General features: G+C 35.0%; 1 protein-coding gene across 2 annotated transcripts in view; it reads right to left on the bottom strand.

The window, feature by feature from the left end:
* MED13 (mediator complex subunit 13) overlaps window positions 1-21,365 on the bottom strand; it is a 94,623-nt gene that overhangs the window by 48,427 nt on the left and 24,831 nt on the right. The window contains exons 4-9 of one of the 2 annotated variants that reach the window (XM_060133170.1): window positions 20,112-20,257; window positions 19,065-19,262; window positions 17,398-17,592; window positions 16,623-16,806; window positions 16,324-16,434; window positions 7,203-7,886 (exon numbers count right to left, since the gene is read on the bottom strand). In XM_060133170.1, coding sequence (XP_059989153.1) covers window positions 7,203-7,886; window positions 16,324-16,434; window positions 16,623-16,806; window positions 17,398-17,592; window positions 19,065-19,262; window positions 20,112-20,257 — 1,518 coding nt within the window. The remainder of the gene's footprint in view (window positions 1-7,202; window positions 7,887-16,323; window positions 16,435-16,622; window positions 16,807-17,397; window positions 17,593-19,064; window positions 19,263-20,111; window positions 20,258-21,365) is intronic. The other variant, XM_060133171.1, reaches the window with a different exon arrangement.

The raw sequence follows: 21,365 nt of genomic DNA, 5'->3' as shown, positions 1-21,365 counted from the left end.
ATACATACACTTTTTGTGAATAGGAACAACACACCTCTCCTTTTCTAAAAGGAACTTTCACATATAGCCAAATAGTTAACTACAGAGATAGTTTCAATCAAATATAAAGCTAAATACACACAAACTGGAAAAGAATAATTAGGTACAGCCATGAACAGGAAGCTTTGCAATGCCCACAGCAAACTGAAATTACTTTTATATTATTCATTAACTATATCTCCTTCCTCTCACTGTGACAGTTACATATACTATCCTAAAATACTTGTAGAGAATTTAACATGGCCTATGGCATATGCTTTTATGTCTTTATTCAATAAAAATTCTTCTAGACAAGGTGTGACAATATTTTAGAATTGGCAATTACAGGAGATAAGCTACAGTTCAGGAAATGTTAATGAAGAAATGAATTCAATAAATCTCAAAAAAATTTTAGTAGTAACTTTTCCAGTACCATCTCCAATATTCATAACCAATCCTTAAACTGAGTCAAGCTAGCTGTCAAAAGTATAGCTTTATTGCATTAAAATAAGATATCAAATAAGGAAGACTTAAAGAAAAAAAATCTTAAAAAGAAAAAAATCTTAAGATTTAGAATACAATAAATCAAAACAAGTTTATTTCATCATAGACTTCTTTCTATGAAACAAAAAATTAGAAACTATCTTTTAGAGATCAAATAATGCATTATATAACTAGATACATACAATAAAAATCTGGTATATACATATTATATACAACGTAAGAGCTAATTCTATTGAGGGATATTACGGTTAAGATATCATGATGTATTTTTTATACTGAACAAGACATAATAAGAACTATGCTCAAGTACAGCTCTTTGCTCAGGGTTTAGAAATGTTCCTTCTGAATCAAGAGTTACAGACTCTTTAAGGCTGGCACAAATTCTACTAAAACTAAGTGCTAGACCCTTGAAAAAATATATTTAAAAACAACTGTAATGTTTCTTGGCAGAAATTTTGCTTTCTTTAAAACTTACAAGGTCTTAAGCCACTATTCTAAAATAGATGTTATCATTAACTAATAAAGAAACTAAAAATAATTAGAAGCAAAAAGAAAATAAAGATATTTGCCACAGATGTGTATATCTTGTGTAGGAGATATGCTATGCTCCAGCCCCAACCTCTCTCTGCCCTCCAAATAAATTCTAACAAATTAGAAAAGGAATTTCGCTTTAAAGTAGTTGCTAAAAAATTTGGCATCGACTGCTGCACATGAAGTCTAAGAATAAAGGAAATGCTTAGAAATGATGAAGTAATTTCTCTGCACTAGTTAAGCAGCCACCACCATCTAAAACTGAAAAAGAGTACCTCTTTTTAACTACCTATTATGAAAGCCTAGTGCCCACCCCTTAATACCAATCAATGGAAAACTTCATTTATTTATGCCAAATGGAAACTGAGTTGTCACTTAGCATAAATAAAACAAAGGTCTAAATTTCTCCTCCATAATTTTCTAAAAAGGCACACATCTGTAGAAGTCAACTACTATAAAGAAACCATTTTTAAATTTCTACTGATGCATTCTTGTCCCTCTGCATTCATTATATATCTAATTGGCCATAAAGTTCTTTAGTCTACTCCACATCTATAAAATCCCTCCATCCCTACCATGTCTTTCTAATTTCCTAATGAGGCCCCTGTATCACCTTATAAATAATATTTTGCCACTCCATTATATAACCCTACCCCACTCTTTAGGTCTCATTTCTCACCATAACACACCAAACCACTAAGCAGCACCCTATAATCTATCCATACAAAACTACATAAAGCTTCTGATCTCCATAAATGGAATTATTCTCCACTCTGGCTCTGCATCCCTACTATATCTTATATATATAGCTGTGTCAGAGAATTTAATACTATTTTCCATTAGACTACAATTTCATTTAAGGCCAGGACCCAAATTTACTTTATACCCCAACAGTGCCTTACAGTATCTTGTATATTATAGAAATTTCAGTTTTATTCAAACTGAAAAAGTGCATCTTTGAGGAGTATGAATTAAAAAAGAAAGATAATCTTCCTAAGAAAGGATAAAGAATATAGAAGTTGCAACAGCCCTCTAATTAACCTCATTAAAATTAACTGCTATATATTTTAAAACATTTTCAAAACTCAAAGCATGGAAAAAGATAATAGAAATTTACAATGACTGGGTAACACAAATTCACAAATTTTTTTATATAAAACAAACCAGGTTTCTGAATGGATTACTCCTATTACCAGAAATATGTTTGATCATATTGTATCTTTAAAAATACAGAATGCTTCTACAAAGAATTTAAGATTGTTTAAATGACATTAAGAAAGCGTAATAGTAATTCTTAGAATTTATTTTTAATGACAAGGGACATCATCTGACTTTGTCAACTGGCTTTGCCAACTTGCTACAAGGAGATGACTGACCCTCACATGATATCCCATCTCAAGTAATATTAAGAGCAGGTACTTGAATTAATAAGCTATTCCAACACGATCTTTTTAACTATGAGAAAAAATAACTTTTGTTTTAGCATAACACGAACACTGAAGACCATGCCAGGTATTTTACTGTGGTTTGGGGAGACTAAAGCAGTATGGGAGAGAGCTCCCTAGTGAAACTTAATCATTAAACATGTTTGGCGTATCTAATTTAATAACTTTTAACAGAAACTTGAACTCTAGAGTAAGTTATTTGTAACATTAAGGCACCTCAACATTACTAACATTTTGGGCTGGAAAATTCCTTGTTGTGGGGGACAGTCCTATACACTGTTAAGATATTTAGCAGCATCCCTGGCCTCTACCTACCAGATGTCAGTAGCACACACCCAGCTGTGACAACCAAAATGTCTCTAGTCATTGCCAAATGTCACCTGGGGGTGGGGGGGGTGGGAAGCGGCCAGAAACTGCTCCAATTGAGAACTACTGCCAGTAACTTCAGGAAGATAAAATAAAATCATCTAGATGATTAAAACGTAAGACCAAAACTTCTAACCTACCAAGTATAAAACAGGTGTATTCCACAAATATTTCTCAGTTCATATAGCAACGAGGACTCTGATGGTTGACCTTCTGTGATATCTACCCTATCCTAATCTAGTATTACAATATGAAAACAAGGATTCTACCTACAAGTAATTTGTGACACAACACACATTTTAGTAACTAGCATAACCAAAACTGTATTCATATTCAACTTTAAAAACAAAAAAACCTCTATTCAATCTTTTATGTCTTCTTTTTATAAGGCAGAAAAAGATGGTGACCAGGAACAGGTAAAGGCATGTATTTTTCTTAATTTACATAATCATGACCCAGAACCATTCTACTCAGCATACACTATGCTTCTTTCTCATTCTTATTCAATGAGAAAAATGCCAAAGTACTTTTAGAACCGACTCTTAAGGTTAAGCTGTATTAACCTCTAAGAGACCCTCATTTCACTTACAGATGCTCATGCACACAAGCAGCCAATACACTAACTAAAGTTATGGCTAGAATTCTTAAACCCAATGAATATAATATGTCCATAAAAACTCACTCTTAAAGTTCTTAAAACTGAAAATATTTACATCACTACATTTTTACATACATTAAATAAGAAAATATAACACCTAGAAAGAAATGTTTTAAAATCATAAAGTAATCTAGGACCATATTGTCATTTCATTCATCCAACATTTGCTGAATGTCTATGTGCCTAGGATTGTTCTGGGAAGGCGTGCGTGCGTGCGTGCATGTAAGTTGGAAGAACACAGTAGTGCACAAGACCAAGTCCTTGCCCTCATAGAGCTTACATTCTAATAGGGAAGAGACCATTAACAAATATATAATTTCAGATAACTATATATATGGAGAAAATGAAAGTGGTACACAGGATAGGTTGTGACTTGGGGATTAAAGAGAGGTCACAGTTTAGGTACTGTGGTCAAGGAAATACCTCCTGAGAAGGTAACTTTTGAGTTCAACTGAACAGTAAGGGGCGAGGTATTCCCCCCACCCCGTAATGCAATTCTAAAGGCCATGAAGAATGACCTTAACTTTTTTGAAGGAATAGCAAGAAAGCTGGTGTGGTTAAATCAGGAAGCAAACAGGAGAGTAGCAAATACAAGTAAAGAACTAGGTATGCAGGAGATTGTGTAGAACCTTACAGATGAGGGCAGAAGTATGGATTTTATTCTAAATATGAAGAGTTTTAAGCAAATGAGTAACATTATATTTAACTTACAATGATCACTCTGACTGCTGTATAGAGACTACATAAAGAGAAGTATAGAATCAAGGAGACCAACAGTTTCAGGCAAGAGTTGAAGTTAGCTTGGATTTTTATATTACATCCAGCACAGATTAAGACCTTTTAAGGCTTGCTTCCAAGACATCATTTGCTTTCAAGAAATCTGCTGACTAATTTATTAACTAAGTTAGTCATCTTCCATGATCATAAGGGTATTCTGAAGTCCCTCAATTTCAAGTCCAGATTAATTTTAATTAAAAAAAAAAAGTCATACTAGAATGCTTTTAAGATTCAAAGTGCTAGATGAAGCACACGGGTTTGTCTACTAAAATAATAACCAAGAAATTTTAAAAGAAAATACATCTCTAACAGTAGGGAAAATGAGAAAGAAGCTATAAATAGATCAGGAATTTTACTTAGTCTCAGGGAAGCTCAAAATCAACGAAACACAGCAGAGAAAGTTCATGGCTTACAATATGCAAGAGGGGGCTAAGGGCAAACTATATAAACAACAGGAGAGCCAAACTGCCTAAAAACCAGAGAAAACCTGGACTTACATCTCTAGACAGAAATGAAAAAAAGCTGAAAAAGGAGAAACGAAGTGTTCCTATTTTTTTATAACCATTTAAAAAATCGAAGTATAGTTTATTTACAATGTTGTGTGTTTCAGGTGTACAGCAAAGTGATTCTGTTTTGTGTGTGTATATATATATTCTTTTTCAGATTCTTTTCCATTATAGGTTATTACAAGATATTGTAATATAGTTCCCTGTGCTATACAGCAGGTCCTTGTTGTTTATCTATTTTATATATAGTAGCGTGTATACGTTAATCCCAAACTCCTGATTTATTCCCCTGCCCCTGCCCCCCAGTCCTGAACGGGTTCCTTTTCTAAGAAAAATGAATAAACTACCTGGTGAAGGCACAAGATCCTTTTCATCCTGGAAGTTTAGGTACAAGGTCTCCCCTCCTAAACATCCCCTACCCCATTACCATAAAGCAAAGTTTCTGGAACTGATACAGTTCATTCTAAAATATTTGTTGAGTGAGTTAAGTCCTGCCAATCAACAAGGCTCTGCCTTTATACACAAAATTTCCAATCAGCTCATCTATTCATTCCCTCATTCTAAAATGTGTAAGCTCAAACAGTAAGAAGAAATATGAGAATCAGTATAGTAAAGAAAAAGACTCAAAGTAATTCTAAAGGAAAAAAAGTTACAGGACATTAAACAAGGGGTTGCTATTTAAAAAAAAAAAAGCTTAGAAATTAAAAAAACATGAGAAACAAATATTAAGACTTTAAGAAAAGGGCTAGAAGTTGAGGAATCCCCTCAGGAAAAAAAGATGGAAAATGAAAGAAAATACAGAAGTTCAACATCTGAATTCATTCTAGAGGTTCTGCAGAGAATGGGGGAAAAAAATGGAGATAGTTTCCAAGAAAAGAGAAACTTCCCAGTGACGGGACAAAAAAGACTTCAAATTGAACCAGCCTTCCTCAAAAGTTCAGTACAAGGACTGAATAAAAGACCACTATGTATACACATATTCTTGCAAAATTTCAACATTCTAAGCTAAAGACCCTAAAAGTTTGAGAGACTGATAGAGAAGGAAATGTAATCTTTGCAAACTACTTGGCCTTGCATTAATAAATAGGTAGACAGTTTTAATGAATATAACGGTAAAATGAATATAATGGTTGGTTGACTTTCACCTTTAAAAAAACACTGTAACTGATTTACTTTGCTTTACACCTGAAACTAACACAACATTGTAAACTAATACTCCAATAAAAATTTTTTAAAAACCCACTATAGATAAAAATGCAAAAAGCTTGTGGGACAGATAATAAATATAATCAGAACAACACAGAAAGTAAAGGGAGACCTGAAAAAAACCCTATTTCTGCCCCAAAGTATGTCATACATATTGTGGACAAAGGCGGCAAACCACAGAACAGAGGAAGGTATCTGTAGCACATATAACTAATACAAAATTGATAGCCAGAATATACAAAGAATAATTAGGAGGAAAAGAAAAGAAAAAAAAATGGACTAAAAATGATATCCGAGGCACATATAATTAATATAAGATTAATAACCAGAATATGAAAAGAATAAATCAGGAAAAAAAAGAAACGAAAATAGACTAAAACATATGATATACAGGCCTGTAAACACTTTTAGTGATGCTTAACCTCACTAGAAATCTAAAATACAGTAAGACAATAACAGGCCATTCTGCATGCAGCAGATTAACCAAATTAAAAGTCTCATAATACCAAGTACTGAGGAAAATGTAGAACAGCTATTCCCATACTCTGCTGGTTGATGAGGGTGTAAACTAGTATAGTTTGGAGAGTAACTTGGCAACAACCCTTCATGTTGAATATCGACATACCCCGTGGCCCAACAATTCCACTTTTTGCTGTATTCCCTAGAGGAATTCTTATATATATACGTACACAAGGAAATGTGTACAAAAAAGTTTACTGCTACATCCTTTGTGAAAAATTGAAAATAACCAACATGTCCATCTCAAGAGAGTAGATAAATTATGGCATATTCATAACAAAGAAATACTAGAGAGCAAGTAAAATGAATTGACTAGAGCTACATGAATAAAAACATGTATAGAAATGATAAATACCAAATTCAGGACAGTGGAAGGAAAAATGGAGGAAGAAAAATAGTACACAGGGGTTCTAACTGTATGTAAAATTCTTAAGTTTGTTGATGGATAAATGTTATTATTTTCTCCACTTTTCTGTGACTAAAATATTTCATAATAAAGAGTTGCCCTGAGGAAAAAACACAGTAAAGAAATTATGCAAAATTAATACTCAAATACTCAAAGGATTTATTATTGTAAATTCTACCCTGAAACCATTCTGGAGTCCTACTATTAAGAACCTACATCATTTCCACCCTTAAATTATAATAGTGACTATTAAAAAAAATACATACTCTGTAACTGATGTTACACTTTCCTGTCCAAAAGGTCCAACTGGATCATCCTTGAATTTATCACTTGGAAGTTGAGGTGGTAAAAACTCTAAATCTTTTTTCTTTGGGACCTTGTAATACTTCCAGGCTATATTAGCTTCATCTTCTTCCAAGTTTACTGCTGTACCAACATATATTGTAGGTTCTACAGCTTCCTGGAATTGAGCTGGGAAAGACTGGGATAAACTGTCTATCCTATCTTCAATTGGTTTAGAAGGAACCAAGGGATCCGGTGTTGGCATTTGATAAAAATGTTGACTTTGAGGAGTTGAAGGTGTTTTAGTCACTCCTTCATCAACCACATCACATGGGTGAGGACTAAGTGGGGGTGGTTGAGGTGAATTTGCCATTTCAGTGCCATGCATCTGAGGAGTCTTTGCTACATCATTAGTTCGGATGTTTGAAAATCTCACTTGACTGTCTGGAGCAGAGATCACAAGTCTTTGGCTGGCTGAATCTGTGTCCATGCCAACATCATCGCTAACAGATACACGATGGTGAAAAGGAGTCAAGGGGCGTTTTTGTGGTTTTTCACTCTTTTCTTGCTTTTCATTGGTCTTGTGCTTCGGAAGTACTTGTTGTTGCTGACTTAAAGTTGGTGCCTGTCCTTGTTGTCCAGGATTTCTTGGTTTGAGATTTTTGTGCCTGAAAAGTTAAAAGAAAGGTTTATTTATAGTATAACTATTATATCAGAGTGTACAAGTTAACGGCATTAGAAATTTTGGATGTCATTTGTTTTTCACACATAATCCTAAAAGTAAAATTATTTGAATTTACATAGAAAAAAAATACTTTGTTCAGTGGCCTAAAACTAAGAGCATGCAGAAAGCTTCATAAAAGCCAATCTCTCATCCTCATTTAACATGTGAACAGATAGCCAAAGATGACCTGCCTTACATAACCTAAATATCTTAGTATCTGAATACAGAGATAAGATTCTAGTTATTTTAATAGAAAAAGGTATAAAATGTCCTCAAATTTATTCATTTATGAATGTACCTGATATTTTACCATTAGTAATTGTTATAAATCAATGTCACAGCTTGGCTGAGCTCAGTCATCATCTACAATCCTACAGCAACCAGCTAGGAAACTTACTCTACTGGACTGAAGTTAGATCAATCAAGATTGTAGTTATATCCATCTGGATAGTTCTGGAATTGACTGGTTGATGCCCCATACCATACCTACCTTCCTTCTCCCAAGGCTTACCAATACAGAAAGAATAAGCTGACTGGAAAGGAAAAAGAAAAGGAAGTACCTAAAAGAATTTATTCCTCATGATGTGAAGCAATTCTAAATTGAAGAATTTAAAACTATATACCTTAAAATCTAATAATTTTATTCAAAGTTTAAGATTTCTTTCAGTGCAGTAAAAATACTGTGCACTTGGAGATTTCCAAACTCAACTGATATTAATGTTTATAAAATATTTTTTAAGTAAAAAACTAGAAAAAAAATTTGTAGGGATTTGGAGTTAAAGCATTAAGTATTCATTAGGTTTTTTTTGTTTGTTTTCTTTTTACAATATACTTTATTAATGGTTTTGTTATATCAGAGGTAACTTGAAAGACTATTAAAAAGCAGTGGCAGGCACTTTTTCAAAGAACCCTCTCTACTGAGGGAACATGCTGAGACACCCTTTTGTACAGAGCCTGGGACCTCTTATTGTACAGGAGGGGAAAAAAAGCATGAAAGTTATCAAAGAAAACTGCAGTTACGTCAAAAGGACACAGGAGAAATCCATCATTACTCTGACACCAAAACCAAAGACATCATAAGAAAAGGAAATCAATATTCCTTAAGAAAACAGATGTAAATCATTAACAAAATGAGCAAATGAGTAATATATAAACTGAGAATACATCATAACCAAATGGAATTTGTCCCACGAATGTAAGGTGTAACATTCACAAGAAAAAAACCAATATTATTCATCACGTAACAGAATAAAACAAAACCATATGATTATCTCAATAAATATAGAAAAACATGACAAAATTCAACACCTATTCATATAAAAAGATGCAGCAAGCAAGTATTAGAACTTAGTCCAATGAAGGACGTCTATGAAAAACTACAACTAACATCATACTTAATGATGGAAGACTAAATATTTTCTCCCCAAAGACTGGGAACAAAGCAAGAATATTAACTCTCAACATTTCTTTTCAACAATTTTATTGAAAGTTTTAGCCAATGCAATAAGTCAAGGAAAAAAAAAGAGATCAGAGATTTCAAAAGAAGAAGAAAAACTGTCTTTATTCATAGTAAACATGATTAGAACTTTACAATGACGGCATCAGGCTGATCCCCACCTTCTTAGTTTTAACATTATTAAAAGTGGGATAACCAGGCATATGTCTCTTCTGATGTGACACCATACAAAGCAACACAGCACTGCCTATGTAGTATTCTCGCCAAAAATATTAAACCTGAACCTAATTAAGCCTCTAGATCAGCAGTGTCCAAAATAACTTTCTGTGATGACAGAAATGTTCTATATGTGGTTACTGAGAACTAGAAATGTGACTTGTGCAATGGAGGGGCTAAATTTTTATTTAAATCCAGTTACTTTGAATTTAAATAGCCACAGCGACTTCCCTGGTGGTCCAGTGGTTAAGACTCCATGCTTCCACTGCAGGGGGCATGAGTTCAATCCCTGGTCCAGGAACTAAGATCCTGCATGCCGAGTGGTGTAGCCAAGTAAATAAATAAATTTAAATAGTCACTAGTGGTTACAAACATAGCTAGTATTAGGGGACATGGCTCTAGAGCTACCTTCCATTTACAGAAATGCAAGGGATAAAAGAAGTTAAATGACACCAGAAGAACAAATTAAAACACATGACAAATTGAGAAAATCCATAATGTGGGACATTCTATAGAACAACTGACCTAGTTTCTCCAACCAAGTCAATGTCATGAAAGGAGGAAGAGGATTAAAAGAGAGACCTCGAAAACTTAACAATCAAATGTCTACTCCTTATTTGAATCCTAGTCAAACCAACCAACTACAAAAAGATATTTCTGAGACATATCTGTAGAAGGTATCAGATGATACCAATAAAATACTGTTCCTTTTACCAGGTGTGATAATGGAATTATAGCTACATAAGAAAATATTAACATTTTTTAGAGTTGCATACTGAAGTAGGAGTGAAATGACGGTATTTAAGATTTGCTTTAAAAATCTTTAGCAAGAGGGATTCCCTGGTGGCGCAGTGGTTGAGAGTCCACCTGCCGATGCAGGGGACGCGGGTTGGTGCCCCGGTCCGGGAGGATCCCACGTGCCGCGGAGCAGCTGGGCCCGTGAGCCATGGCCGCTGAGACTGTGCTCTGCAACGGGAGAGGCCGCAACAGTGAGAGGCCCGCGTACCGCGCAAAAAAAAAAAAAAAAAAAAGTCTTCGGCAAGAGTGCAGCACAGGTGACTGGCCAAATAAAGCATTATACCTCGACAGTATCACGGAGTACTATGAACTTAAAAGAAAAAAGAGAGTGGAACTATATGTGCTAATAAAGAAAGATACCCAGGATAACTGTTTTTCAAAAAAAGCACGTTGAAGAACAGTATACAAAGCATGATTCCATTTGTAGAAAAGAAAACAGGCAGGCAGATCTACATACATGCATAACAGGGAGAACTTGTTATTTTAAGTTTTATATTCGTGTGCATTATTTAAATTTTTTAAATAGCATTTTAAAAAATTTAATGAAGTTATTGGTCATTAAAAAAACAAACAGTAGGTTCTATCCAATGTAAGAATAACCCCTTCTCTAACCAACCCCTCTTCGAATATTTTCAATGACAAGGACCACATTACCTTGAGGAAATGCAGCTCCTCCAGTTGTTAGAAAATAATATATTGACTAGAAACTTGTCTTTTCTATATCAGACATTTATATATATGTGTGTATGTATATTTTTTCCCCTATATCCAGACATTAGTCCTATTTTGAACTCTATTTCTAAAGCTGTGCTGTCCAAGAACGGTATCCAAAGTCACATGTGGCTAACTAGGAACTCAAAACGTGGAAGAGTACAAATTGAGATGTGCTGTAAGTGTAAATATCCACCAATTTTTAAAGGCATTTATGAAGGAAAGAATGTCAACTATCTCTTCTAATCTGTTTCTTTTTTTAAGGTTATCTTATGACATATAGTTTTTTCTCTTTTTAATTTATTCTTGGCTGCGTTGGGTCTTTGTTGCTGTGTGTGGGCTTTCTCTAGTTGCGGCAACTGGGGGCTACTCTTCAGTGCGGTGCACAGGCTTCTCATTGCGGTGGCTTCTCTTGTTGCGGAGCACAGGCTCTAGGTATGTGGGCTTCAGTAGTTGCGGCACGTGGGCTCAGTAGTCGTGGCTCACGGGCTCTAGAGCATAGGCTCGGTAGTCGTGGTGCATGGGCTTAGGTGCTCCCCGGCATGTGGGATCTTCCTGGACCAAAGCTTGAACCCGTGTCCCCTGTGTTTTTGGCAGGCAGATTCTTAACCACTGCGTCACCAGGGAAGTCCTCTAATCTGCTTTTTGCTTTGGAAAATATAGTTGATTTCTATAAAAGTATTTTATTCATGTTAATTTGTACTGGCTTTTGTTATTTTTTAAATAAACTAAGCACTGCTTTAAAATTTCCCTAAAATGATATAAATAGACGTGACCCACATAAATAAAAGCATATTTGGATACCCTATAATTTTTAAGAGTGTAAATGAGCTTTGAAACCGAAAGTTTAAGAATTCATCAAGTTATGCAAGGCACTAAGGAGAAAAACAATCTCCAATAATCGGAGGTGAGCTACCTGGTTACATTCCAAGTATACAAGGGATGTGAAAAGTAAACAGCCATACATTCCTTTGTCCTTCCATAAGGCAAAGAAACTATTAATTTGGGCTATATACGAATAGCAATGGCTCTCCAAAACTTTGGTAACGTTAAATCATAGTTCCTTTCTTCTGTATAGACCTTCTTCTAAAAGCTAGTCTTCTTTAGAGACAACTGCATTTCATATTACAAGTCAACCAAGTTGGAGAATCTTTCTAAAAAAGAAGTTGTCCTGAAAGCATCAGAGTGATTCCTTTAATTATTTTTCCTATTAGTTGAAGTTCCTAGTATTTTAGTGTTAATATCTAAAATTTATTGTATTGCTTTCTACTTATACAGCTTGCTAAGTGCTAATTTTCTTATGAACATTCCACGAGACCAAAGCCTAATATCCATAAATGTGCAGTTTTTAATCTCACTAACAACTGAAAAATGCCAATTAGAACAATTTTATGCTTTTCACTTACTATAATGGGAAAAAAATAATTTTAAGGACAGTTCTCAGATCAGTGAAAGCGTAAGAAAAACCAGCACTCTTATATGCAAGAAGTGGGAGTGAAACTGGTAGAAGCTTTCTGAAGTCACAAGCAAAGTATTTAAATAGCCCCCTTGCCCACAACTCTCTATCACATCACCCACCTAATTTTATTTCCTTCTTAGCACTCACCACTCTTAAATTTTAAAAGGATTAAGAATTTTTTTTGAAAACTAATTATCTGCCCCACTCCCCTTAGCACGCAGGCTTCACAACAGCAGGAGCCTTGTTCACTAATGTATCCTGAGCCTTGGACATCATCTATCACAGAGTGTCAAAAAAAAATCTAATAAATAACTAATAGTCACAAAAGTATTATTTTTTAAAAAGTAAACAAGAACAAAAAAACCTTTGGAAACAACCTATTTGTCCATCAAACCCAGAATGATTAAATACACTATGGTACTTCCATTCAGTGGAATGCCAAGAATTTTTTTTAAAACAGTAAAGCAGATCCACAAGTAACTAGAATGGAGAGATCTAAGGCACATGAAGTGAAAAAATAAACTGCCAAATACATCTGTATTATGTTCATGTGTTGGGAGGAAAAACACATATACATACAATATTACAGAGAAAAGCATGAAAGGATAATACCTAATTGGCAAGTAGTTACTTCTAGGGAGAGAGAGTAGGATTGGGAAAGAGAGTGGTCAAGCAGTACTTCAGCCTTATTTGTGTAATTTAAATTTCTTAAAATCACATATATATCATGCAAACTGCTTATATTTATGCAATTTTTTTTTCAAATCAATTTCTAAGAGAAGGGTCCAGTCCTATCTTTCACACAGAGTAAATGTACTACAATCATTTATCAAAAAACAAAACAGAGGAAAATGAGGTAACGGAGAAAGCAGTAACAGCAGGGGAGCTTCAATCACTTCTATGGCTGGAAGGACAATAAGATGAAGTAGTCTCATCAGATCACAGAAGCTTGGGATGGTGCTACAACCACAGCAGGAACTGCCCAATGGTAACTGGGACCACAGAAGAAGGGGCTGTTAACGGGACACAGAGCTGCTGCTGAAGTTGGCTCGAAAAAGGGGTGGGGAAATACCCTGGCTTCTTTCCTCCTCTTATCAACCAATCTTCTCTTAGTACCTCCAACTAGCCAACTCCAAAAAGCAAGTGAGCCTAATCAAATCATCACACTGACATCTTAAAATCATACAATATCATTTGTCAGTTATATCGCAATAAAACTGGGGGTGAAAACCAAAAAACACATGTTAAAAGCAAGGGAGCCTAGGAATTCTAACTCCCTGCAAAACAGAACAGAGCAGGGAAAATGTAGGGACAGATTTGAGAACAGACTGGCTGACTAGTACAGTCAGTTATCAATGTATGTGCTACCTCCTATATTCTATACCAGGAGAGGATACACATAATAGGGTGGCTCCAAGTCTGTTTCAAGCCTTACTTATGAACTAAAGAAGAGAACCAGATTTGGGGGGGAGAGGCAGGGGTACAGGAGGAATTTACAATATGCAGTAGTAAAAAAAAAAAAAAAAAGTGAATGAAAAATATAAAAAAGTAAATGATTAGAAACACTGTATTTACTAGAAGGGTAAATTTACCAAAGCTAGTCGAACATATATATTATAGGAAATTTCATCATATCAAAGCTCTAAATACCTAGGAGGAATTTCTGGAATTAGGAAAGAAAGTATGTTTTTAAAAATAAAAGTTCGGCTTAGAGCAAGAATTAAAACTTACGTTTACCAACATGCATTTTGAGTGTCTTCCTCTACAACTATTCTAGACAAATAGACTTAAAACCCAAATCTTTCAAAAAGAATAAAGCAATGCCTAGGTTAGAAACTAAAAAAGAAGAGCTGCTTGATAAAAATGCCAATACAGTGAAAGAAAAATCTAATTTCATTTAAGCATTCTATTGGTCTTAGACCAGGGATTGGCAAACGTTTTTTGGTAAAGGACCAGATGGTAAACATTTTAGACTGTGGGGGGCCATACAGTCTGTCTTGTAACCACTCAACTCTGTAAAAGCAGCCAGTTAATATGTGTATGAACAGATGTGGCTCTGTCCCAATAAATTCTTATTTATGGACACTAAAATTTGAATTTCACATAACTTTCGCAAAATATTTTCCTTTCATTTTTTTCAAATATTTACAACTGTAAAAATCATTTCAGCTCACACACCATACAAAATAGGTGAGCCAAATGTGGTCAACAGATCGTAGTTTGCCAACAACCCCTGGTCTTAGTCAAATAATGCATTGAAGCCCTGCATTTCAAGACTAAGTTTGGGACTTCCCTGGTGGTGCAGTGGTTACGAATCTGCCTGCCAATGCAGGGGACACGGGTTCCAGCCCTGGTCCGGGAAGATCCCACATGCCGCGGAGCAACTAATCCCATGTGCAACAACTACTGAGCCTGCACTCTAGAGCCCGCGAGCCACAATTACTGAGCCCGCATGCCCAGAGCCCATGCTCCGCAATGAGAAGCCACTGCAATGAGAAGCCCACGCGCTGCAGCGAAGAGTAGCCCCTGCTCGCTGCCAACTAGAGAAAAATCCACGCACAGCAACGAAGACCCAACGCGGCCAAAATAAAAGACTAAGTTTGGTTTTTTTTCCCCTCAAGGTGAGTGTGGTTTTTACTACTTTAAACTGTTAAACAGGAGCTAATCTATCCATATTTTTATTCCAATCTCTCTTGTCAACAACAGAGGCAAGTTTTTAACAAGGTTGCCAGACTTTAAAAAATTGTACAGTCTTTAATCCAAAGAATCTATATAAAAGAAAACTTAATCTATGCAAAAACACATCAGAACACTTGAGAGTCTGTCACTGCACTCAATCAAACAGAGCTAATGTAAGAAAAACCTTAGCCCTAACCTGCAAGCACTCCATCCCTTTGGCTCATGGCCATGACAAGAAGGGGTGGCCAACTGTGCATTTGTAAGTCATGGTTAGGGACGTCAATGCCATTATTTATTTACTTGACTGCAAAAACATATGATCTATCTTTAATCTGTAGAATAAAATAATAAACGCTAGGCAACATAATCTTTATGCCTGTGATAAACAAATCTCATCAAAATCCCCAATATATAAAATAAATATCATTGCCTAAAAAATTCCAAGTACATCCATTCTTCTACCGACCTTTCAACCAACACAGTCTATTAGAAAGCCTGTATTTTTACATAACAGCTTTGGTCCCTTGTAGAATCTTATTTTCTGAATCTTAGTTCAGCATTTCACCTACAGCTTGACCAAAGGGATGTTATAAGAAACTGCTGCGCAAAACCCAATATTGTATTTACTATAAAAAAAGACTGAGAAAAATTTTACCTCAGTATATCATATATCATCTTTTCTATGAGAACGCTTGGGAGAAATTTCTCAAGCACAGTGCCATTTATGAACACTTTTCTCAAGAGACTTGTGTTCCTCTTACCTTATAGATGCTATATATTCCATAATTCAGTATAAAATTCTTTTATTTGGCTATGAATCCAAGCTTTCACAGTCCAGCTCTGGTAACTGTATAAGAACCTACACATTTGTATGTCCTTCTACAATCAGCTCCGTATTACTGAATTTTTATTTTCCTCATGGTTTTTTCTTTTGGAAAAAATCCTGTGTTTACGTAAGGTATCTCAAACAAAGTGGGGCCTAAGTATGCAACAGCATAAGAAACTACCACACATACATGTATATACCGACATCAACCAAACGGAAAAGAAAAAAAAATCTACCTCAAACAGCTGCAATTTGTTCTTTGTGTAGCTTCAACAAAATCCCAGGATGCTACTTTATCGGCTGTCTCTTCTTCACATAGACCACCTGATGAAGCCGAATACTTCCTCCTAAGATTTGAAATTATAAAACTCTTTAGAATTCATAAAATTTTTTGTAACCCTGAATTAAGCATTGAAGTTGAATTTTTAAAAATCCATTTTTTCAATTAAAATCATATGAGTAACAGTTTATACTTTAAATATCTACAAGTAACTACCAACATGCAATTTTTAAACTTGAAGATGAAAATACATACTTGTTCTGTGCTCTGTTCAAATTACATTCTTGCCAAACTCTATCCACCACATGATTTGCTAATTTTCTGGGTATTTTCCCACCATGATGGCTAGTACTATCAGAGCTGAAGCCATCAGATACTGAAGAAAATGTGATCCATTTCTGGGCAGACTGAGGGTCAACTGAAAACAAAAAAGAACAGGCTGTAGGAGAATAAAGGTAGGTTTAAAATAACATTATTTTGTTTTTGTTTTTTTTAATTTCTGATATAACTTGCCCTGGTAAGACAGACAGCTGGATAGATAGCTTACCAGTAGCTATCTGGTAAGCCTACTTATATTTTGAGGCAAAAAAGCATGTCACTTTATTTAAAATACAGAAAGCAAAAAAAAAATTTGAACAGGGAATGGGAACTGGATGATAGTGTTATATCAATGTTAATTTCCTGACTTGGAAGATTAAATGGTAGTCATATAGGAAAGCGTACTTAATTTTGGGAAACAGACTGAGCACTTAGGGGTGATGGGGCATCATCCCATGATGGGGCATCATGTCTGCAGCTTTTTCTCAAATGGTTCAGAAAAAGATCAGTTATAAGGAATGTATGCATAGACAGAGGGTGATGGAGCAAATGTTAACAGTTTGGGAATCTGAATGAGAAGAGTTCCTTGCACTGTACTTACAAACACTTCAGTAAGTTTGAAATTATTCCAAAATAATTATTTTTTAAGTGTTTACTATATTCAAGATAACAGATTTATCACTAGAGCTAATGAAACAAACTAGTACAATACCTGTTTGAACTTCCTCAGGAGATGTAGGTGGTGTAAGAGTAACTGAAGACATAGCAGGATCTCTTGTGGAAGCAGGCACTTGGTGGACACCCAAGCAAGAAGCTGAACAGTGAGAGGATCCCACAGAGCTAGGAGTAGGAATGTCTGACTGAGGGACTAGAACAAAGCATGCTGGGTAGATCATTCGGACACCAGCTAAAAGGAAAAAAAAAAAAAGGATAAGAAAATCAATTACTATTGTGACTGTAGTGGGATTAGTTTCACTCAAAAGTGCAATAACGGAAAAGTAGATATAATATGATCACACTTGTTAAAATAAAAATACATTTAATGTACTTTTATAAATGTACTCTTTCTGGCATAAGGTTTTTCTTGAACAAGCCACAAGAGCCTGGTAGTAGTGGTTACCTTTAGTGACAGACAGAGACTTAGAAGAAAGCAGATTTCTCTTTTTGCTTTTGGATTTTCTAACCATGAATGTGTATTTCTTTTTTAAAAAAAAGATCTTTATTTGCAAATTTGACCAAGTTTATTTTAAAACTTTAACAAAGGTAACTGGCACTAGAAATACGGACCATTTTCTGTTTTCTTCTTTATATGCCTCTATTTAAAAAGCCAAATATATGTTTGTGTTTTGTTTTTGTTTTTGACACAACTACTCTGGTAATAAATTTACTGAAATTGAATACTGATATTTCTTTTACTAAAAAAAATAAGGTAATCTCATATATAACATTTACCATATGAATCCATTAAATACAGTGTTGCAAATTCTAATCTGCTCAACCAATTATCTGTTCACCCATACATTCCCCACACCTCCCATGTCTCTCTAAGGTGGAGTATACATCTTCACCTCATTGTTAAGCTGGGCTGTGCAACTTGCTCTGGAATGTAAGCGCATGTGATAGATGCCACAACCCAATAGGAACTTCAGATGTACTTGCAGGATCGATGCAGCCTCTCCTACTTTATGTCCTCTGCCTTGTCTCTGGCATGTCTCAAATATAGTTTACCTTGTTAACCTAGGTCCCTAAGTAAGAAGATAAATATAATAAAGCCAACCTAAATAGTGCTGACCTGGACAAAGCAAATCAAAGCCACAAGTCCTTTTGGTATACATTTTCTGTCTTTTATCAGAGGCAACAGCTTTACCAAATGTTAAAATACTGCAGCACACACGCTGTCAACTTTCCAACCTCCAAATATTATTCATTCATAATTATTTTCTTCCCACCTTTAGCATTTTTCCCTCTAGGTGGAATATATTTCCCTGCCCTAATGACTTTGGTTTGGCCATATGACTAGTTTTACCTAATGGAGCGTGAACAGATGCAACATACATCATATCCCTAGCAGAAGCTTTAAATACACTTATATGGTTAGGCTCAGTCCCTATTGAATAATAGGGACTCTGTTCTTGTAAGAATAGTATGTCCCAGATACTGGGGTACTCTTTGAACCTAGGCTGAAGGATGAGAAGACACAAGGAGCCAAACCACAACCAAACTGCAGCCCTTATGTACTGTAAGCAGGAAATAAGGAAGAAATAAATGTTTGCTGTTAAAAGCCACTAAGATATCAGAGTTATTATTATTCAGCAAAATCTAACTAATACATATAGTCACATATTTCCCCCCTTAGGATTAAATACTCGGAATCCCTACCAACAAGAACTTCTACTGCAGCTAAAGAATCATCTTCCCAATCCATATCTTCCTGTTTTTCTTCAGACATCTCCTTCAAACAAGATGAGACAGGATAGAACTGTTTCCATTCACCAATCAATTTTTTTGTAGCTGAATCGGACATCTTGAATGCCTGTCCTGTGAGAGTGCCATTTAGTCCAAATGGGCTTAAGATAACTAGAAACCCAAAACAGATATCAAGTAAGTACCTAAAGATGATTATACCAAATAAGATGACACTGAACAGTACAGCAAGTAATTATGCAATTCAAAAAAAGGAAGAAAAAGAAATCCATAATGATCAATTCCAGAAAATATCAATTTATTGTACTTCATTATTTTGAAGACAAAGTACAACACTGAGTTTATTATAAAAAACTTAAAATTTTGTCTACCCAAAAATCTCAGATGGACAGAATTCCTACATAAACTGGGAATACTTGTATATCCTTCAACTTCTCTTGACTTTCCCCTAAGGAAAAGCAATTTGAGGAAAAATAATGTGTGTGTGTGTGTGTGTGTGTGTGTGTGTAAATAAATCTAAGTACTTATTATATGCTGCCATGTAAATTTTTAAAGAGCAAATACTAGGCTTAGAATTAAAACAAGAACATACTGCCAGTTCTTAAAAACAAATCATCAATCTTATAAAATATTTCCTCTAGAGTTCAACCACTTTCACAGTAAGAATTATATCAAAAGTTCTGTGTACCTATGTTAAAAATGACTTATGTGACCTGAAACACAAGATAACTCTGAAAATATAAACATGTACACCACCTAGAGGCTATTTAAAGAAACACTTTAAATTACGCTAACATTCATGTACAAGAAATTTTTTAAATATTTGTATTAAAAAACTTATTTCATTGACTTAATACTCAAATGGGAAAGAAGTAAACTACATCAGAATCATCATTAGGCTAAAGAGCGGGGAAATCTCATTAATCGCTACCAATTTCAGTAAGGATTTTTTCTTGAAACAACAATAAAAGATCAAATAACTAAGCCAATAAAATAATCTACCTTGAAATGGGCTATTAGACTGTTGAGCAAGGGTGATATGTTCTTCACTAAGAAGATATACAGGTTGATGTTGGTTAATTTCCACACTGGTACAAACGTTGCTGTCTCCATGCAAGAAAAAGGTGAAAGAGCAGGACAAGTGTTCACTAATAAAGAAGAAAAAGTTATATTTTAGTAATGATTTATAGCCAAAAAAAGTCAAGTTGCTTTTCTTTTTTACGAAGTTATACCACAAAAATGTACATTCTCTTTAACCCAGAAATTCCATCTCATCATCTAAAGGGAAAAAAAACCCCAAAAACCATAGATATGAGCAAAGATTTAGCTATAAGAAATGTTCTTCACAGTACTGCTTATAATAGAAAGAGCTGCAAAGAAAGGAACCAGTTAAACAAGTTAGGTACACCCACACATACAATTATGATATAGCCACCAAAATAAATAAAGGTGGGGGAGTGGGTTTAATGGAAAAGGCAGGCTTATAGTCTCAATTTTTTTTTAAAGAAAAAAAGAAAGGTTACTTTGGTGAAAAAAAATCTAGGTGTACAATAGAATTAAAGATGACCTAATTTTTTTGTTTGTTTTCCCCTCTATATAAAAACATTAACTACAGATATATTTTCTCATTTTAGTATTTCTGAAATTGGGCTGAATTCAATTAACCAAGCATTTAATGTACTGCGTCCCCCATCCCCAATGAATAGTTTTTTTAAAGCAACGATGGGTCTTACAACTGAAGGCATCCTAGAATCAAAGTTATACGCAAGGGCTTCCCTGGTGGCGCAGTGGTTGAGAGTTCGCCTGCCGATGCAGGGGACATGGGTTTGTGCCCCGGTCCGGGAAGATCCCACATGCCGCGGAGCGGCTGGGCCCGTGAGCCATGGCAGCTGAGCCTGCACGTCTGGAGCCTGTGCTCCACAACGGGAGAGGCCACAACAGTGAGAGGCCCATGTACCGCAAAAAAAAAAATTAATAATATAACTAATAAAACAAATCTTTCATGGTAAAGAGTCAGGAGACACTGTCTAAAGTTCATCAATCAAGGCCTAGAGGTATAAGCATCTCTGGAATTATGGCAGTAACCACCAGAAGAAGTAAACAAAAAATTAAAAAACAAAAATAAAAAACAAACAAAACCTGGTTACTTCCAGGGAACAGGACTAGAGTAATTAAGCAAGGATCTTTGCTTTTTCTAAATTTATGATACCATTCTGTACTACCTGAATCATTTTACTCTTAAATTTAAAAAATTTA

This window comes from Lagenorhynchus albirostris, chromosome 20 (genome assembly GCF_949774975.1).
Source record: "Lagenorhynchus albirostris chromosome 20, mLagAlb1.1, whole genome shotgun sequence".
In the NCBI taxonomy this organism is placed as follows: Eukaryota; Metazoa; Chordata; class Mammalia; order Artiodactyla; family Delphinidae; genus Lagenorhynchus; species Lagenorhynchus albirostris.
The sequence above is the reverse complement of the archived record's forward strand: the minus strand, read 5'-3'. Positions and strand labels throughout refer to the sequence as shown.